The following is a 20,127-nucleotide window of genomic DNA, read 5'->3' as shown; positions in this document are numbered from 1 at the left end:
CTCCTTCCGTTCCCCTCCCCACAATAGACACCCTGAGGTAGGTGGGGCTGAGAGAGCTGTGACTAGCCCAAGGTCACCCAGCTGGCTTCGTGTGTAGGAGTGGGGAAACCAACCCAGTTCACCAGATTAGCGTCCGCCGCTCATGTGGCGGAGTGGGGAATCAAACCCGGTTCTCCAGATCAGAGTCCACCACAGGTTTCTGAGGAGCTGAGGCCACTAGCTCGAGGGAGAGGAGCCGGCTGCTCCTCCCTCCCACACATCTATCAGGGTGGCTTCTTCTCACCCATCCATACATTCACTAGGGTGGCTCCTTTGTCCACTGGGCCAGTGTATTCGTGGTGATGGCTGCTGCTCCACCCACTGGGTGGGCTGGTGTGTTTGCAGAAACAGGAGCAGCTCCCGCACACTGCGCCCAGGGCTTAGGGCATCCGCTTGCTGCAGTGATGGCTGCTCGCTTCCATCCGGCTCATGGCAGCTGTGGAGTCTGCCTCTTGTTTGGGGTTGGGCTGGGCCCAGCAAGGGGTTGGCCCCCACAGAGAGGTGGTGACAGGGGGCCCTGGCTGTGAGTCTGGAGGCCGATCCTGAACTTTGCCCAGGGCTACAGAATCATTAAGACTGCCCCTGAATTAAAACAGGGTGAACAAATAATGGCAAGTGCAGACTAAAGATCTCATGCGGAAGTACTCATAGTGCTTATCCATGAGAAGTCAAGAAGTTCAGCCTTCTTAAACCTGCATGTTCTAGCCTCTCCAAATAGCACAGCCATCATCACAGTTCTTTATTTCCTGTATTTTGAACTTGGGAAAAAACTAGCTACAATAGCTTAACAACACTAGGGTCATTTATGCATGGTCGCTGTAACCTCCTTTATTCCCTGTTTCAGCCAGGATCTAACTTTTTAGTATGCACGATATCCCATTCCTTGGACGCTGTTCCAACGCAAAACCAACCTGGGTTCTCCCATTCCTCTGTTAATCCAACTTTTCCCTCTCCCCGAGTTCAGCCCGGCTCAAATTTCCATGCAGATGGCAAGCAGGGGAACAGAGAAGATTGGAAACAGAGAAGGTGGGACTTGATTTGAGCTTGGGAGACAGCCAGTGCATAGATTCCCAGCAGAGAAGTGTGAGTCCAGCCAGCAACGAGCCTCAGGTAAAACTCCCATGCATAAATGACCTAGGAGTGGCTGCTTTCTATCCCTGCATCTGCCATAGGAACCCCAAGCTGGAGCCAGAATAAAAAAAATATCATTGTAAGAGGGTGAAAATTCCAATAGGATGTATAGGGCTTACACATGTGAAATCCCATGCATAGACTCAGATTGCACAGTCAGTTCCTGAAATTTATTTGGGAAATTAACGTAGAGGCTGGACTAGGGCCTGAGAGCCCCAGGTTCAAATATCTACTCTGCTGTGAAGCTTGCTGGGTGACCATGGACAAGTCACTTTCTCTTGGCCAAACCTACCTCTCACAGGGTTGTAGTGAGGGTAAAATAGGGAAGAAAGGATAATGTGAGGCACCCTAAGCCAATGGTGGCTCTTAACCCATGGAATACATTTCCAGAAGTGAGGAGAACACCAGGTTTTTATACCAACTTGTAGGAGAGTATTATTTGCAGGGATTTTAGTGGAGGTGTAAAGATTTTTGCAGTCACTAGTTTGTATTTGTTGTTGGGGGTAGTTTTTATTTAGGTTTATTACTCTTCTAATCAAATGTTTGTAAACTGACTTGTGCCTATATAAATGTTTCAAATAAACAAACTGTGCAAACCAAGCAAGGAATATTTGATCTGTGAGTACCCTAATTTTGGATCCTCTGAACCTGAATCAGGCAATCCTGATTCTGCCACTCCTGTTTTAAAATAAAAATAACAGCAGTAGTGAAATTATAAATTCACAAGATAAAAAAAAACTTTGACACATACAACATAGTAAAAAATAAATTATTTTTGCAAGTTTGGAAAATACGTCAAGAATTGTGCTTATAGAGGGTTTAAAATAAATATAATCATACACATTCAGTTCAGATACATCACAGGTATTTAAGTTACAGCTGAAGTATGTGGTTTCAAGTGACATAAAAAAGCAAGGTTGGACCCTCTGAGTGCGGAAGCCTTTCCATGGCACACAGCCCATAACCAACACCCAAAGGCTCCATTTCATGATTCCTCTTTGCTGAGCTGGATCTGAGTATGAACAATTGTTGGACATTTCTTCACTGACAGAGGGTGGAGGATTGAACAGCTGCCACCTTGCTTCTTTTCTTTTCCTTTCAAGAAGTGATCCATGCTATTTACCACCCAAAGAGGGGGTAAATTCTCACATGCAAAAACAAGCACACAGCCTATTGCTGAAATCTACACAAGAGACATGAATTTCTAAGACTTTCAATAGGGGTGATTTAGAGCAAGACTTCTTAAACTTTTTCTGCTAGCGACCCCTTTTCACCCAAGAAATTTTTACATGACCCCGGGTATATAGGTTTATAAAATAGGTATACAAATCAAACATTTACTGGTTCTTGTAGGTTATCCGGGCTGTGTGACCGTGGTCTTGGTATTTTCTTTCCTGACGTTTCGCCAGCAGCTGTGGCAGGCATCTTCAGAGGAGCAACACTGAAGGACAGTGTTACTCAGTGTTACTCCTCTGAAGTAACTCTGTCCTTCAGTGTTACTCCTCTGAAGATGCCTGCCACAGCTGCTGGCGAAACATCAGGAAAGAAAATACCAAGACCACGGTCACACAGCCCGGATAACCTACAAGAACCAATGAACTCTGACCGTGAAAGCCTTCGACAATATTTCAAACATTTACTGATAATAAATCATAAAGAAATTAATTTTAAAATTAAATTTTTTTTGCGACCCCCACATTGTTATGCGACCCCATATGGGGTTGCGACCCACAGTTTAAGAAGCTTTGATTTAGAGCATAGAACAGCCTTGTAAAAGAATATGCATCTTAAATAACTTTTTCCTTCTCACTGCCCTGGAAATGTTTCTGATTCTTAAAGGCCAGTTAGAACGCACAAGGTTTTCATGAATATGCACATTACAGCTGTTTTACAGAAGCAGAAAGAAGTTTGGAAAGAATACATACTACATACACTCTATATGCTAGGACTTAAAAATGTTGTGGGTTGTGTGGGGCCAGGACTATTATTCAAATATTGAACTGTATGCAGAAGTAAGCAAAGTCTGTTGAATTGTCAACATGTTATCTTGTTAAATTGCAAACTAGGCTCCATCACTTGAGGTTTTACATGGTTCTCTTTCGCATTCTGTGGAATTCTACTGAGTCACATCACTTTTCCATTTCAAACATGTATGGATCATCTACCGTCCATCTTTTGTTCCTGGTTAGGCTTGGCTGTTTTAAAATGTAGCAGTAGGGTGTTAAGTGCTCAGTTAGAAAGCAAGATGAACACTTACAGGTATCGGTATGCAAAGTTTCCCGTCAGCCCTTTCGGCTCAATATTATATCTGCCAGATCTACTTTTCATATAATGACATACAGAAATTATTACCAAGATCAATATTAACATGATGCCAAAGAGCACTCCAAGGACAATTACGGCTGTTTTCCAGGTTAAATCTTCTTTTAAAGGTTTCTGGGTGTATACTTCTGAAACTGATATGGCTGAAATTGAAAGTACATTGTGGAAATGTTAGCCCAATCTTAAATATCAACAAATAGGAAGCAGTGAACATTAAACAAACTAGCATACTTTTAAAAAAATGTTGAGTTCTTTCCAGCATCCTAGAAAAGATTCTAAGACAATGGTTCTCAACCTTTTTTGCTCCATTCCTCCCTTTCACCATTGTTCAGAATATAATTCCCCCCTTCCCAACATAGTCATAAACTTCATTGAATGCAGCAGATTAAATTAAAAACAAACTGTAATTTTACAGATTGTACATAATTTACAGGACATCACACTTTGCTGAATAGAGGTCCCTGGAACCCTAAAATTCTTCCCTGGGGGGGGGAATTCCCCCCTTGTTGAGAACCCATGTTCTAAGAGAACACTGAAGCAGGCAAATGGCGAACTGTGGGCATGGGATTTAGAATTTTGAAGCCCAACACAACACAGATAAATGCACCCATATATATGCAGGAGTAAAGCCACAGAAATGGAGTCCATCAAAATCTTAACAAGAATATGCCAACAGATATGGAAAACAAAACAATGGCCCGTAGACTGGAAACGATCCATTTACATTCCAATTCCCAAGAAAGGAGACGTCAAAGATTGCAGCAACTATCGGACCATCACATTAATTTCTCACGCAAGTAAAGTGATGCTCAAAATCTTACAGCAAAGCCTATTACCATATATAGAATGAGAAATGCCTGATGTTCAAGCTGGATTCAGAAAAGGAAGAGGCACTAGAGATCATATTGCAAATCTATTTTGGTTGCTGGAGCATAGTAGAGAATTTCAGAAGAAAATCAGCTTGTGTTTCATAGATTACAGCAAAGCTTTTGACTGTGTGGATCACGAAAAGCTATGGCTGGTTTTAAAGAAAATGGGTGTGCCACAACTGTATTTGCAGTAAATTTGCCAACAGCCTAAACTTTTTTTTAATGAAACACTAATGAAAAACTCTAATCCTTATCAACCTGTTGACTACAAAAACACTTGCAGAGGTCTGGGTCTGTCTTAGGTATCAATGCACGTGAGCTTTGTGAAGATGTGGACCTGTACTTTGGCTTCCCAAGGACACACGATCTGAAGCAGTAAATGCCTACTTCATACTTTGGGATTTAGAATAATGAAGAAAGAAAATGGCCAGGTATTTAAAGCAGAACAAAGAACTGGGTTTTATTGCTTGCCTCAGCTTTTAGAACAAAGGACATCCTTCCCATTGCTGCAGTTGCTTCTGACAAGAAAGGGAATACTCTGATGCAACTATGTATGAGTCTGATTGACTAAAATCCATTGCCACTGAAAGTTATTGTGCCCTGTTAAGTTATCAAAGTTATCATAAACCTCAAACTGTCTAACTATCCAGTAGTATGATCACTTCCTCTGTTTACAGAGTGGGTGTGCTGCACACAAACACACTGGGAGTAAAATAACCCCAGCCTCCCCCAAAACAGCAATAATGGGTGAAGAATAGAACTGAGAATGCATACTGCCTTTTTCCCCCCCGTGGAATATTTGCATTCACAAGCCCTTGGAGACTGGTGTTGGAGAGAGTGAAGAAAATCAAGCAGGCTGTTCTTTGCTTTCCTTAGGCTTGCAGCCAAAAATAGAACTGTATTCTCAGGGGTGCCTCACCCAAGTCCAAGTCCACATGCCCACCACAAAAGATCCTGTCAGTGGTGAAAGATTGCCTCTTCACCACTGAAATTATGAAGAATTAGTCTTGGAAGATATGAGTCACAGAGTTGGTCCTCCACTTCTCCTCCCCAATGATTCTTTCAGATCAAGGGGGCCTCCACATTAACTGCTGAAAGAATGTGGGGGAAATAAACTAAAATACACCAGGCTGTGCATCTCCAAGTCCAGTTCCTCACCTCTGTGGATGCTTTCTGGACTGAAGGGGACTCTTCCTTTACCACTGAAAAGTTCTGAGGGGGAAATAAGACTTTTCCTCCAAAGAGATGTGTACTGCCATACACGTGCTTCAAATTAACCCCCAGCTTTGGATCCATTTGGTGGTGAGACTGCTACTAAAAGGAGGGGGAATTGGCCCTTGAGTATGCACGCTTTGTGGGCATGTGCCCAATCCTATCCCCAAGGGTATTTCCAGTAGGGAGGGGGAATGCTTCCTCACCTCTGAAAGGATCCCAAATTTACCTGGATGGGTATGGTCCACTGAGCACAATTCCACATCTGTTCTTTTGATGGCAAAGGTGGGACTAGCTCCCTTCTCCATTAATTATTTATAGCTAATTACCTGTTGTTTCTACTTCTTTCTAATGTGCTTTGGAATACTATGGGCCCCAAAAGGGAACAAATGGTTTATGGTCATTTATGCACGTTGGCCCCAGGCTGTCTCGGTTGTTCCTTGAAGTTATGCATGAGTTTTCTGTCCATTAGAGATGACCTCTCTGCCAGCCCTCACAAATCCCGGGACTTCCAGTTCCTCTATTAATCTGAATCTTCCATCTCCCCTGAGCTCAGCCCGGGTGAAATCCCCATGCATAAGGCAAAGAAAGGGACACTCGAGCTTGGTTTCTCTCACAGAAAGAACTACAGCCAATTACAAAGCAGCCTGTAAAGAGGCAGGGATTCAAATGCTTCCTGGGAGTTCTTTCTGAGCAGAAGAAAGGTTTTTAAAAAAACAGGCTTGGATTTCTCCCTCCCCCCTTTCAGGTAGCTCCATTTTTTTGTTTTTGTTCTTAAAATACTTTTTAATGTGGCAATTGGGTTTCGGGGGGGGGGCTTTTCTCTCACAGTAAGCACTACAAAGTAAGCCAATTACAAAGCAGCATTTCAAGGGGCAGGGACTTGATTTGAGCTTGGAGATTACTGGTGAATAGATTCCCAACAGGAAAATGTGGGTCCGGCGAGCAACGAACCTCAGGTAAAACCTCCATGCATAAACAACCAAAGATATTATATACCATTGTGAAAGCACTGGAATATTACTTAGTCACAATTACCTTATTTTTCCAATGGGACTTTGTTACATGTTGTGACCAACTGGATTTTGCTCCAGGTGTTTTACTTAGTAACTAGCTTTTTATTTCAGATACAGAATTTGACTTTGTGGCTCTGTACAGTGCTCTAAGAGAGGGAAGGTGGCATGGTATAGCCCGATCTCGTCAAATCTCAGAAGCTAAGGAGGGTAGGTTCTTGGAAAGGAGACCTCCATGGAAGACTCTGCAGAGGAAGGCAATGGCAAACCATCTCTGCTTCTCACCCTATTGCTGGGTACACCATAAGTCAGCTGCAACTTGATGTCACTTTACACACACACTGTTCTCTGAAAACCTATGGCTCTGAGTGAGACTGTTCTCATAATGTGTTCACTTGAAGTCCATGGGAAAGCTAGCCAGCTAGAAGAAGGAGCTGATGCCCTTAAAATCACGAAGGCCAGGCCAGGTAGAATGAGGTGCTAGAATTCTGAGATTGCAAAATGGGTTATACCATTTCAAACTGCAGGTAGGGAGAAACATATATGTAAGGTTCCCCTCTGTAAAAAATGCCTTCAAATTAAATATTGCACATCAAAGAGAAAAGTTCTAGCCTAGCCCTCTACATACTGTGCTAGTTTTCCACTTCCTGGGAATTCTTAATGCAACCAAACTTTGAAAAATGTAATCCCTTGTCTTCAATGTGAAGTGGCTAAGTCCATTCTGCCACCCCAGCCCTCTGCCACCTTGTTACTGCCATATTCTGCTGAATGTGCAGATGAGTCCTAAGATGACATTAGACAGCTAACTCTATACTGGGTTTACAGGCCACCTGGTTATCTGGAACAAGTCTGATGATGGCGGACACAACCTAACCTTTCTTCTGTGTTTATTACCTCTTCGGATATATACCTTTTATCTGTTATGAGGCACCGCCTTTGGCGGCACTAGTCTACACAATTTCTTGATGGGTCATCCAGTTAGACACTTCTATTGTTATGTGTCATAAACAAAAAGACATCCATTGACACTCACCTTGGACGGTTACTTCAGTCTGGTTATCAAGCATTGTTTGTATCACCTCTGTTAAATCTGCTGCAAGCCTTCTTGTTTCAATGAAGTGTGGTCCGTGTATCAGAAGTACAAAATATGCAATCAAACTTCCATTTTGATATCCAACCATTATGATATTAAAGTTGCCAACTCCAAGCTTACTTGCCATTCCTTTAACAACCTGAAAGTATTTAAATTTGTTCCAAACTGTAAGTAAATGGATTAGCCAGGGGAAAGTAATCACATGTATAAACATGGGTTGAATCTTCAGATTCCATTCCACTAACAGTGGAGAGCCTTCTATTAACTCAAGGACGGTCTTCCACAGGAGCCTGTTCTTCAGGAGCAAGGGCTCCTTGTGTCAGAGGAAGACAGCCTCATTAGCAGAATTAGGACCCAAGCCGCAGACTTAAGACTAATACTTTCTTAAAGAACTCTGTTCAGAAAAAAAAGTGTAAAGTACCTGAACCAAGATTAGTTTATTTGACAAATATTCTATTAGTCAATTTGAGATTAGTTTTAGAAATGTGCAGCTAGAAAAATCTTTTTGGGGGGATCTGGATATCAGGGAGCCCAAAAATATTGGTATTCCTGGTTTTTCAGGTTCCAGGTTTTGGTGTGTGTGTGTGGGGGGGGATTCTGATATTACTTAGCTCAATTTTTCCTTTTGGGGAATCTCTCCAGTGGTATGGAGGGGCTGTTTTGTGTTTTTTTTTTTTACCAAATTGCAGCAAAGCTGCTGGTGTCTGTCCTAATCCCCAAATTTCCATGGGGTCCCCAGAGGGAGGGTGCCGCTCAGCCACCTCCATTGCTTGCCATGGGGGGATTTCATACTTTCTCTAGTGCAAGGAATAACCAGACATTAGAACAAAAAAAGCAACCCCTGGCCAAAAGCCTCTAAAAGAAGACAGAACCAACAAGCTCAGAGAACCAATGCAGAACCTGCAGAACCACAGGCCAATATGGTAAGCCTAACACAATCCAAGCCAAACTGATGTAACAAGTAGGGATATAATGAAACGAATGACAGGATTGACCACTGAGAACCAGTGGGAGATGCTAGAATGCCCATTGGATCTAACGGGAGCCAGGGATGCCAACTGACTTGCACATGCTCCACTGAAATACATTACAGCAAACAAAATTTGCAATGAAAATGCAAAATGGATTTACAATTAGGGTCTCTGGGCCCAGATAGACTGCTCTGGAGCTGGAATGACAGCCCCCAGAGTGGAATGTCAACCCCTGGGAGTAGTAGAAATGTTCTGGACCCAGAATGAAAGCCCCAGAGTGGAAATGATGGTCTCTGGAACCAGATAAACTGTTCTGAGACTGGAACAATGCCCCCCTCTGCCTCAAGTGGAATGGCAGTTTCTGGGAGTAGCATGACTTTTCTGGGACTGGGAATGACAGCTCTCTTGACAGCATTCTGCAACAACCACTGGCCAAATGCCTCACATACAAGCAGAATCATCAAGCCTAGCAGAACCAATGCAGAACCAGGGAATCCCAGCAGAACCACAAGCCAATGTGGCAAGCCCAACAGAAGCAATGTTAAACCACAGTGTCCCAGCAGAACTTAAACAAAGGGGGGCACTTTTGCAATCCCAACATAACCATTGTCAATCCATAAAACCCCAGCAGAACCCAGGGCCAATGTTGCAGTGCAAGCCCAACAGAACCAATGTCAGGCCAGAGAATCCCAGCAGAACAAACTTAAGGGAGGAGCACTTTTGCATGGCCAACAGAACCAACGGCAATCCACAGAAGCCCAGCCCAGTAGAACCCAGGGCCAATGTTGCAGAGCAAGCCCAACAGAACCAATGGCAATCTATGGAGGCCCAGAGGAACCAGAGACAACCGGGCAGACTTTTTAAACACTGACACTGACACATACAAACACACACACTAACATTGGTTCTCCTTAGCATGCAATCCCACTTGCCTGTGACATCTGCCTCCTTCCACCCCCTCCCTCCTGTTGCCTGGGAAACATGCAAAAGGAAATAACAAGCTGCCTTGGAGAGCTTTAAACTTTAGATTGCTGGATCCAAATATAGCTGACTATATCAGATATATTCAGGATTGACCAGCTTTGCCTGCGATTCTCCGATGTGTATTCAGATCCGCATATACCCGAAAAATACCACCATAGTTTTTTGGGGGGTATATATTTGGATCGGATATATGTGAGCACACATCCCTAATTAGTCTACTTTCTACATAATGACAATGCATAGTCGAAAGTATGGCACTAGTTTTATATATAGCAATTTACATTACTAATTGTGGATTCAATCTTCTCTTATAGTATGGAGTTTCTATTTTATTGGATTGTTTAAATTCATGTTCTGATCTGCCTCAAGTCATCAGTCATTGTAAAGAGAGGAAGCACATAAGTATCCTATAATAAATAAACCTATTCTGTAGTAGGTCTTTTCCACACTCAACCAAATCAGTACCTTCCTGCTTTAATCTGACTTTATATCGACATTTGGCTTAAAGTTCTGTGTTATTTCAAATTACAACTTCGTAGGGTGTTCCTTCCATAGAACATAAGAAGAACATAAGAAGTGCCCGGCTGGAACTGACCAGTGCTCCAAGTCCAACAATCTGTTTCACACAGCAGCCAATCCGTTCCCCTTGAGGGCCAATAAACAGGGCATAGAGGCCAAGGCCTCCCCTTCACTTTGCCCCTAGCATTGATATTCAGAGGTTTCTGCCTCTGCGTAAGTAGGTTTCCTTTAGTCATCATTGCTTTACAATGCAATCCTAACCAGGGGTGGGGGTGGTTGGTTAAGAAGAGCCTGGAGCCAGCGCCACCACACTGCCGCCTCAGCCGAAAAGGCTATTTCGACAAAAGCCCCGTGAAACTCTCCACAGAGTTTCACAGGGCTACACCTGCCTTTTTGCAGGCGTAACTGAGCCTGCAAAAGGGGGCATTCTCGGGGCAAAGGGGCAATGCAAGTTGAGAGGAATCAGGTGGGATCACCTGTCATCCCTCTTTTGTAAGCAGAACCTAGGATACAACACATTGAACTGAATATGTAGCTTAGTAAGATGATTAATACATTTTAATAACAATAGTAATAATGATAATAACAATAGAAAGTGATTCAGATTTTTTTTTTTTGCAAAGTTACTTTATATCACAACTTACCGTTTTTCTCATCCTACCAGACAGATTCCTATAGGTCTCACTTTCAGAGTTATAAAGATCAGGAAATATGAAGTTCCAGTTTTTGAATAAAATACGGCAAGCAAACGCTTGTTTGCCTGAAAAGAAATACAACCATTATTATGATCAGTCTTATTTCACTGCTAGTTTGTCATTTCACTATTAATTACCAACATTTAAAAGTTCATAAGCTCAGCTCTGCGGCTGGCGGGAGGATTCTAGAGGTACTGGTCACCCTGGGGCCCCATAGTGCCAAGCAAGTCAAATGTTTTGTTTTCATTTGCTGGTTTGGGTTGGATCTTGGTAATGTGAGGTGGGAGAACAAAGAGGAATCTTGGCCTAGATGCCCAAGTGGCTCTATCAGTACATTGCTGGATATTGTGCTACTGTTGCACTACAGCAGTTATTTGCAACTGGATTTTCCTGATGTGGGCCAAGATTATAGGTGATTTCAACTTCCCTGATGTGTGCTGGGAGAGAAACTCTGCAAAGCAACCCCAGTCACACAAGTTCCTCACCTGCCAGGTCAAAAACTTCCTTCATCAAATGTTGGAGGTAGCTACAAGGGGCTTGGCCATACTCCACTTAATATTGACCAACAGGCAAGAGATGGTAGATGAGGTGAAGGTGGTGAGGACCTTAGTGGGAAGTGACCATGTCCTCCTAGAATTCCTTTTGCTGTGGGGGACTAAGGAAGTTCGTAGCCACACATGTCTGTTAGATTTTGGTAGGGCAGTTTTTGGCAAACTCAGAGGCATGATGAGAATCATTCCATGGGCAAGACTGCTGGAAGGGAAAGCAGCAAGTGAAGGGTGGGCTCTCTTAAAACAAAAGCTCTTGCAAGCTCAAGCCCTTACTATTCCTACAAGAACTACACATGGTAGAGGATCCAAGAAGCCAATGTGGATGAACAAAGAACTCCATGATGAGCTAAGGGGATAAAAGGAAATGTTCAAGAAATGGAGGCAAGGACATACCTCTAAAGAAGAGTATCTGCAGGTTGCTAGGAATGTAGGTCAGCCATCAGAGAGGCCAAAGCTCACAATGAGCTGATGCTGGCCAGGGAGGCTTATTACAACAAGAAAAGTTTCTTCAGATATGTGAGGAGCAACCGCAAGGGAAAAGAAGCCATAGGCCCACTGTTGGGTGAAAATGGAGAAACTCTGACAGAAGACAGAAGAAAGCAGAAAGACTCAGTGCCTATTTTGCCTCAGTTTTCTCCCTGAAAAAGAGAAAGGCTCATCTAGAGATGATAGTTGGAAAGCCACAGCATCTGGGCTGCTGATTGACATGAACACGGAGGTAGTTGAGAAGCACCTGGCTGCACTGGATGAGTAGAAATCCCCTGGGCCAGACGGTATGCACCTGAGAGTGCAAAATAGGTACAAACGTGCAGGCATAGGCTCACATAATTTATTTTGAGATCTGATTGAGTTTTTGTGGTGCGGTATTTGATTTGTGGATTAAAAAGTGGTAGGAGGTTTTCTCCCCCCCCCCTTTTAGTACAGAGTACCATGTGACCCAATACAGAAATTTAGCAAGTATCTGTAAAACTACTAATTATTCTCTCCATGTGGTGCCCTTGCAGGGGCCAAATTTTCACATTCCCCTAATTTTATTATGAATCAAGGTTGTGAAATATTAAAAAACAACAATAACGATAGCCATATCTGTCCATTTTTTGAGGGGAAAACCAGACATTCCATTTGGCTTTTCCTGTATGGCCTTGCAGTGGCCAAGAAATTAATAATAAATATTCAAAACATACTTGAACAGATGTAATATTGTGTGTCAAGGCACTCATTTGTAGGTAGTGAGCAAAAATCAGTCCTGTTGAAACACATGGTGGGATCTGTAAAAACAAAAAGAAAACTAAATTCATCTGAAGACCTGTAAAATATAGACAGTTTTGTGCTCTTTAAATTGAACTTTACATTTATTTTGAAATATAACATGCCTCATAGCCAGATGGAGGTTTGTGTTCTGTATCCAATAGAAAAGACTGGTAATAACCACAATTCTAATGCCATACATGCACATTCTATGAGATGGTACTTTAGTACTGATTTACACAATTATTTGGTCCATGGTAATGCAATTATAAGTCCATTATGATCCAAATCCAGTCATGCTGAAAGCCATACCACTTATAAAAATATGCTATTAGCCCATCATCACAATCCTATATTTTAAGAGATTATACCAAGTCCAAGACTATGTATGTTGCCTATGGGGAGGTAAAACCATGTTATTCTCCCAGGAACCCCCCCTCCCCTTTTTCCAATGGAAAAATTGGAAATTTTGGGAGAACATTAAAAAGCTCCTATGGAATATTTTCTTTTTTTGGAATGGAGTTCTTTTTAAAACACAATTTTACTCAATCTGTAGTATGAAGATTTTTATGTACAACCACCTACAGAATACTGTACTTGTTATATTTATGAAAACAGTGTAAGTAAGTAAATGCTAAGATAGGCCACCACTTTTATACTGCTTTCCCTTTCCTAGGCCCGGGGGTTGGTGAATGAAATGCCCTGCAGGTCTTGGAACAGCCTCTTTCACACTCCAAGGTCTGGGGTTTTTCCTCTGGGCGTACGCTGCTCAGACATCGTCCAAGTCTAGGACTGGCCCTGGTGGAACTGGAGGGGAAAGGTAAGCCAATCTTTGCAGAGGGAGGGAGGGCCTTGGGAAAAAGTTAAGATAAAGCCTCCCACCCTCTCCCTCACAGGACATTGCACACTCCCAGGAGCCAGAGACCAGGGGCGAAAATGCACGGTCGCTTTAGCCTCCTTTCTTCCCTGTTCCAGCCAGGATTCAGCCAGGATCGAACGCACGAATGTGCGTTCGATCCTGGCTGAATCCTGGCTGGAACAGGGAAGAAAGGAGGCTAAAGCGACCGTGCATTTTCGCCCCAGGTAGGCTGCTTTCAGCGGGAGATGATTCCTCATCCAAGGTGGCCAAGGCAATCAGGTAGCGAAAAAGAGTAAGAAAGCCACTCACACGGACACATTAGGGAGCTTTATTGTGTTCTAGCCATCTTTGTTCAGCAGGGGTTTTCCCTGTGTTTTTATACTCTACTCTGTGTTAATCCTTCTCCTTTTTCACAACTGTTATTGAAATAAGAGAATAGCTCCTTTAGCTTGCATCACCTTCTGTGCTGAAAGAACTGCACTGGCTACTAATCTGGTTTCAGGCACAATTCGAAGTGTTGGTTCTTAACTGTAAGGACTTGAACGGTTTGGGGCCAGGGTGCCTCCTCCAGCCTGGCCTTTAAGATCTGCCTCTTAAGTCTTGCTCTCTGCGTCCCCCCTTCACAAGTGAGGTGGGCAGCAATTACAGACAGGGCATTTTCTGTGATGGCACCTTGCCTTTGGAAGATCCTCCTCCTTAAGGTGCACCTAGTGAGTTCTTTACTGTCTTTTAGATGCCAAGCCAAAACATACCTTTTTACTCAGGCTTTTAATTACAAGTTTTATCTTTCCAGCTTTTCAATAGCAGGTTTGTGGTCTGAAGTCTTTTTTATGGATAGCCTCATGGTGTTTATGTCCCATGGCTTGTTTTAATGGTAAATTATTTTACGGCTTGTTTTTACATTGGTAAATTATTATTTTAATTGTGAGTCACCTCACATAGGACTCTGATGAGGTGGTATAAAAATCTCTTCAATTAATTAAATAAATAAATAAATAATGATACAAGTACTTAAAGCTTGTGCTAGAATGACTGTCACTAAGAAATAGTGCTAGTTGCAGGATCAAATTAGCATGTCCGTGTTCCATTCATCTTGTACTTAGGCAGTCAGCCCAAGAGCTTCTAGTTATTAAAAATGAGCTTTCCGTAAAGAAAATAAAAGTGAGGAAAGTGAAAGAATAATCCCACTATACTCCAATGCACTTTAGCTCTGTTCATGCAAGTGCTATGCACTTTGGATGAACTACCACAGCTAAAGGAGCTCAGCTGAGGTCTGACTGGTTTGAAACCACAATAAATGGCTTCTAGAAGGACATCTTGTATTAGTGAGATGTAGTGGGGTAGTTATGAATTTTTAGACTCTAGACTTAATCGATTTGTATCCCTCCCCCATTAGATGGTAATCCATACTTCCTTTTGGAGAGCCCTAGCTGAGTTGGACTTCGTTCCCAAAGTGTGACCCTAATGGTCCCACTGGTGATATTGGTGATACATGCATATGTGCAACCTGTGAGTCAAGTACTATCTAAGCCAAACATCAGGCTGAAATAAAATCTGGTTAGACAAATGCTCAGTTATTTCATTCACAATACAGCTGTAAAAATTCAGTTCCCATTATCACTATGGACATGATATTTATTTACCTTGACACATTCTTCCAGGATTTGTTAGATTCATATCTTTCATGCCTGGATAACATTGACATTCATAACTGCCTATGGTGTTGATACATGAAGCCAAATAGGAACAGTCATCCGTTTTATTAGAACATTCATCTATGTCTAAAAGATGAGAAAAAGTCATTTTAGTGATTCATGATAGTTACCGGTATAAATGACTTGTTTTTAATGGCTGTTTTTTAGATTGTGTTGATTTTAATTGAAAGCTGCCTCAAGCAGGACTCTGAAGAAGAGGCATAGAAATATCCTAGATAATATACTATATACTACATATATGATCCTCACAGCATTTGTTTGGGAAACAGCTTTAATGAAGCATTAAAAAATGCTTTCAGAAGTGGATTTGGGAATTATAACTTTCACACATATATTCACAATGTGGAAGGTATGTTGCCCATTGGTATTCACAGGGAATTCCTGATGAAATCAGTACATACATACTGTTATAAGCAATAGCGTAGCCCCAAGTACAGCATTGAGGCTTCAAGGCTACAATAAACCTGGATGCTGGATAAAATGGCATTTTCAGCACAATGGCTAACATGATAATTCCCACATCACTTTATCATTGTAAAAAAAGAAGGCCAGTGGTAGTCACTAATTTCCTCACACTTCATTGTCTACATTTTATTTGTTTTAATGTTTATTTTAAATGCATTCTTACCTTTGCATGTTTTGCCTGGCACCATAGGATTTGGATCTTTAAATCCTGGCCTACATTGACATAAAGATGTTTCTCCATTTGATAGACAGCTGGCATACTTAGAACAATAATTATTTCCCAACTCACAAAGAGGGATTGCTATAATAGTTAAATGAAGGAATAGCAAAATTAGTGCACAAAGATGAACACAGAAATAATAAGACATGATTATATTAAACAATTTCTTTCATTTTCAGAAACAAAGTGCCTTCATAAACATAGGGAGAAAACACATGGTCACTTTAGCCTCCTTTATTCCCTGTTTCAGCCAGGATCGAACGCATTCGTTTTGCCGAACGTGCGTTCAATCCTGGTTGAATCCTGGCTCAAACAGGGAATAAAGGAGGCTAAAGCGACCGGATAGACCATAGTCACTATAACATATATTATAGGACAAAAAAACACTGTTGTGTGCCTGATGTCAGTCACTTGCAAGCTTCCTCCCCTCTCCTATCAATGGCTAAGCTGCAGTAGCATCATGGCATGTCCAGATACATTCAGTTGTTCATAGGAAGTGTGCCACTGATAGAATCTTGACAAACAGTGCAGTTTCTGTGAAGGAAGAGGAAACCATTTTACCTAGAGAAAAACACACATAAGACCTGGGGACAGGTAAGCTTCCCAACATTGTCTAGGCAAATGCTGGGAAATTTCAGGAGCTGGAGAGACTAGAGTTTGGAGAATTTCCTGTATTTCTCTACCATAGAGATTAGAATTTCCTGTAATCGCTATGGTAGAGACTAGGGGAGATTCCTAAAGCATCACTATGGGCGAAAACGCACGGTCGCTTGAGCCTCCTTTCTTCCCTGTTCCAGCCAGGATTCAGCCAGGATCGAACGCACGTCTCTGCGTTCGATCCTGGCTGAATCCTGGCTGGAACAGGGAAGAAAGGAGGCTCAAGCGACCGTGCGTTTTCGCCCTATGGAAACTGTTTTTCCTCCCCACTCTTCAATTTCTCAAGGGCAGGAGATTGGGGCTGGGGAATTCTCTGGGCCTGGGCAGCCGGGAAGCCTAGGGACAGGATAGTTTGTGTGTATCATCAGGGAAACTGAGGTATGAGGGAGCGTAATGGGGGCACGATGTCAAGAAGTAGAATGGCTGATGGAAAGGGTCAGAGCCAGTGGTAGGCTGAGAAACAGGTGTTGACAGAAGGATAGATGGATAGACTCAGATTTGAAAAATGAATGGTCAAGAGAACTACAAATTAAGGAGAGCAGAGGAATGGAGGAATGAGAAAGGGAGTACTGTGAGGTCCCTAACGTTAACCACAATTGCGTGTTATTTGTAGGAAATGAGAAAAGAGGTAGCAGTGCTAAGCAGAGAGGGAGGCTGAGAGCTGGGAAGCTGCAGAGGGAGATAAGTAAGAGAGAGAATCTCTGAAATAACTGGGAAGGAACATGCAGTGGTCTGACAAATTTTTGGGTAAAGGAAAAAAACATGAAAGGAAAAGGAGTAGTAGAGGAATAGTTCTGAGAAAATAACTGGACAAAGAACTAAGGGAAAGCCTTTCATGGAATCTAGGAGCAGGAGGATCCAGACATTCTCGACTTAATGGCACACATGACAGAAAAGAATTAAGAGGCTGGATTCCACAGCTTATTTGAAATAACCAGCCAGAACTTTGGCTGCATATCATTAGGACATTCCAAAATAAAGAATGCCTTAAGAATCAAAGTAGGTGAATCAAAGTAGGTCACTTGTAGTAGAAAACAGAACTGTGGGCATTTCAGACCTTCTATTCTCTGCTACTCCCAATCTCTTGCAATTTGCTCTGGAGCCTGCTGGGGTGATGAGGTTGAAAGAAGAATTCTGTTCTAGTGGGCCCAACAGCAGGTTATCCGGCTAAGGACGACTGGCCATGTAGGTCTAGGTTCTGCCTTTTTAGTCACTGCTTCCTTCAAAGGAAATGGGGCCCGTGGCGCAGAGTGTTAAGCTGCAGTACTGCAGTCAAAAGCTCTGCTCACGACCTGAGTTCGATCCCGACAGAAGTTGGTTTCAGGTAGCCGGCTCAAGGTGGACTCAGCCTTCCATCCTTCTGAGGTCGGTAAAATGAATACCCAGCTTGCTGGGGGTAAAGGGAAGGTGACTGGGGAAGGCACTGGCAAACCACCCCGCAAACAAAGTCTGCCTTGGAAACGTCCGGATGTGATGTCACCCCATGGGTCAGAAATGACCCGGTGCTTGCACAGGGGACCTTTACTTTACTTTTTTCCTTCAAAGGACTTCTTTTGGTCATATGACTGCCAGTGAAGATTTTTTTATTGGGAAGCACAGTGGGATGTTTTTATTACTAATTCCATTTGTGTATTTTTATTGTTATTAACTACATGTAAGTGCCTTTGTTTAGAAAATAAAAGATAGATTTAATAAATACAGTAATTGACCAGCATAACAATAATTTAGAAAATAAAAATATAAGTGTGAAAATAAATGCTTCTTAAACATACACTGGCTAGGGTTGCCAGGTCCCTCCTCACCACCTGCGGGAGGTTTTTGGGGCGGAGCCTGAGGGGGATGGGGTTTGGGGAGGGGAGGGACTTCCATGTCATAGAGTCCAATTGCCAAAGCGGCCGTTTTCTCCAGGTGAACTGATCTCTAGTGTCTGGAGATCAGTTGTAACAGCAGGAGATCTCCAGCTAGTACCTGGAAATTGGCAGCCCTACACTGCACTGGTTCCACCTTCTCATCCTCCAACCAGAAGTGGATGGTGTGGTGACAGTAGACCTTTAATATGGAAGCACCACTGAAGGTTCCAAATAAGAATAGCTAGTCAGTTGTCAGTTGAGCCACTGCAGTTAGAACTGCCTGGGAGATACAGAAAGAGCATCTAGTATGCATGTAAATATTGTAATGTTTTCTATATGAATAAAGCCTTTGCTGATGAAGGACCTGTCTTCCTGCAATATGAAAGATATCACATCATGGCACCAGGAGTGAACAACAACCATGAAGACTGGTGAGGTGTAGAAGTAAAAATATTTGAAAGATTGATCAATTCAGAACACATAAACATTTAAACTTGGCTTTGAATGCTGCAAATGACTTAAAAATACCTCATACAGGAATTTGACTTGTTTATGAGGACAAGTGGATTAAATTCCAAAGAAGGTTCCTCAAAGATGGCAATATTTTTAAATATTGCTGGTAATCATGCTGTCTCATTATTTAATAGTTTAAATCTGTTAGACTCTGAACAGAACAATTATAATGTGATCATTAAAAAGTTGTTGTGATCATTGTTTACTAGAGAAAAATAGAGACATAAATTTTATACAAGAGCTAGATTCAAGTCCAGTAGCGCCTTAGAGACTAACAAGATTTTTGGAGTATGAGCTTTCAAGAATCAAAACTCCATTCCTCAAATACAACTTGTATCTGACAACGGGAGTTTTGACTCTCGAAAGCTCTTACCCTGAAAATCTTTTTGGTCTCTAAGGTGCTACTGGACTCCAATCTATCTGTTCTGCAGCCCAACATGGCTACGCTCTGAAACAAATTTCATACAAGATGCCCAAAGGTGAAACCTTTGCAACATACTTGACAGTATTAAAGGATCTGAGTCATACTTGCTATTTTGAGACTATAACAGTTTCCTTCATTAAAGATCAAATAGTGATTCGAATAAGAAATGACAATGCAAGGAACTGTTGGAAGTAAGGAACTGGACTTGAACAAAGCAATACAAATAAATCAAGCTGCTTAAATTAAATCAGTAATAATAAAGGGCTGGGAAAATTCCAGAAACCAAGAAAATAGCAAATACCTTTGTTGATACCTTTGCTTTCATACGATATGAAAAATAATACAGGCATTCTGCTATGAAGTATTATAAAGCTTTGCATTTTCACAGGTCAGCTATGAGGAAGCCCTGATATACCTAAACTGATTGTGCTACACACAAGCTGACTGTGACATAGAAAAACCATACCTTGCACAGAAGTGCTATTGGGATCTACTTTCAGAGCTGTGCTTTTCCTTAATGCATCAGTAACTGCATCTTCAACCTCAGTGTATGTTGTATTTTGATCTGTATCCATCTTGATGGTAAAGTCCACAATCACACTACCTTCTCTTAGGTCAGTGATTGTCATATAGAGTTTTCCAGAATATGCCAAATCTCTTAATTTAGATGGCAAGTGGTTTCTTATCTGTAAAATAGCAAGATGGTGGTTATTTTCTTTCCCCTTTTATTCTCCATAAAGTACCTTTATGAAATGATTTATCTTTTTATTAAAAGTT

The 20,127-nt window shown here is 42.0% G+C and overlaps 1 protein-coding gene across 1 annotated transcript; it reads right to left on the bottom strand.

The window, feature by feature from the left end:
- Positions 1–419: 419 nt before the first annotated feature.
- On the bottom strand, positions 420–19,926 carry LOC130485123 (transmembrane cell adhesion receptor mua-3-like). The gene is made up of 7 exons (XM_056858235.1): positions 19,817–19,926; positions 15,850–15,987; positions 15,150–15,287; positions 12,584–12,667; positions 10,798–10,913; positions 7,620–7,818; positions 420–598 (listed from the first exon to the last, which is right to left on the bottom strand). Exons 1-7 carry the CDS (start codon positions 19,923–19,925, stop codon positions 420–422), a joined length of 963 nt encoding a protein of 320 aa, XP_056714213.1. The 5' UTR covers position 19,926.
- Between the last annotated feature and the right edge of the window lie 201 nt (positions 19,927–20,127).

The sequence above is a fragment of the Euleptes europaea genome, chromosome 12 (assembly GCF_029931775.1).
Source record: "Euleptes europaea isolate rEulEur1 chromosome 12, rEulEur1.hap1, whole genome shotgun sequence".
Lineage (NCBI taxonomy): Eukaryota > Metazoa > Chordata > Lepidosauria > Squamata > Sphaerodactylidae > Euleptes > Euleptes europaea.
This window is presented reverse-complemented; position numbering and strand designations above follow the sequence as displayed.

Coding starts and splice junctions, on each gene's coding strand:
- LOC130485123 (XM_056858235.1), bottom strand. CDS start 19,925: ATGGATACAGATCAAAATACAACATACACTGAGGTTGAAGATGCAGTT. Junction 10,914..12,583: donor ACAATATTACATCTGTTCAA/GTATGTTTTGAA, acceptor ATTTCTTTTCAG/GCAAACAAGCGTTTGCTTGC. Junction 599..7,619: donor GACTGAAGTAACCGTCCAAG/GTGAGTGTCAAT, acceptor ATGATTCTGTAG/CCCTGGGCAAAGTTCAGGAT.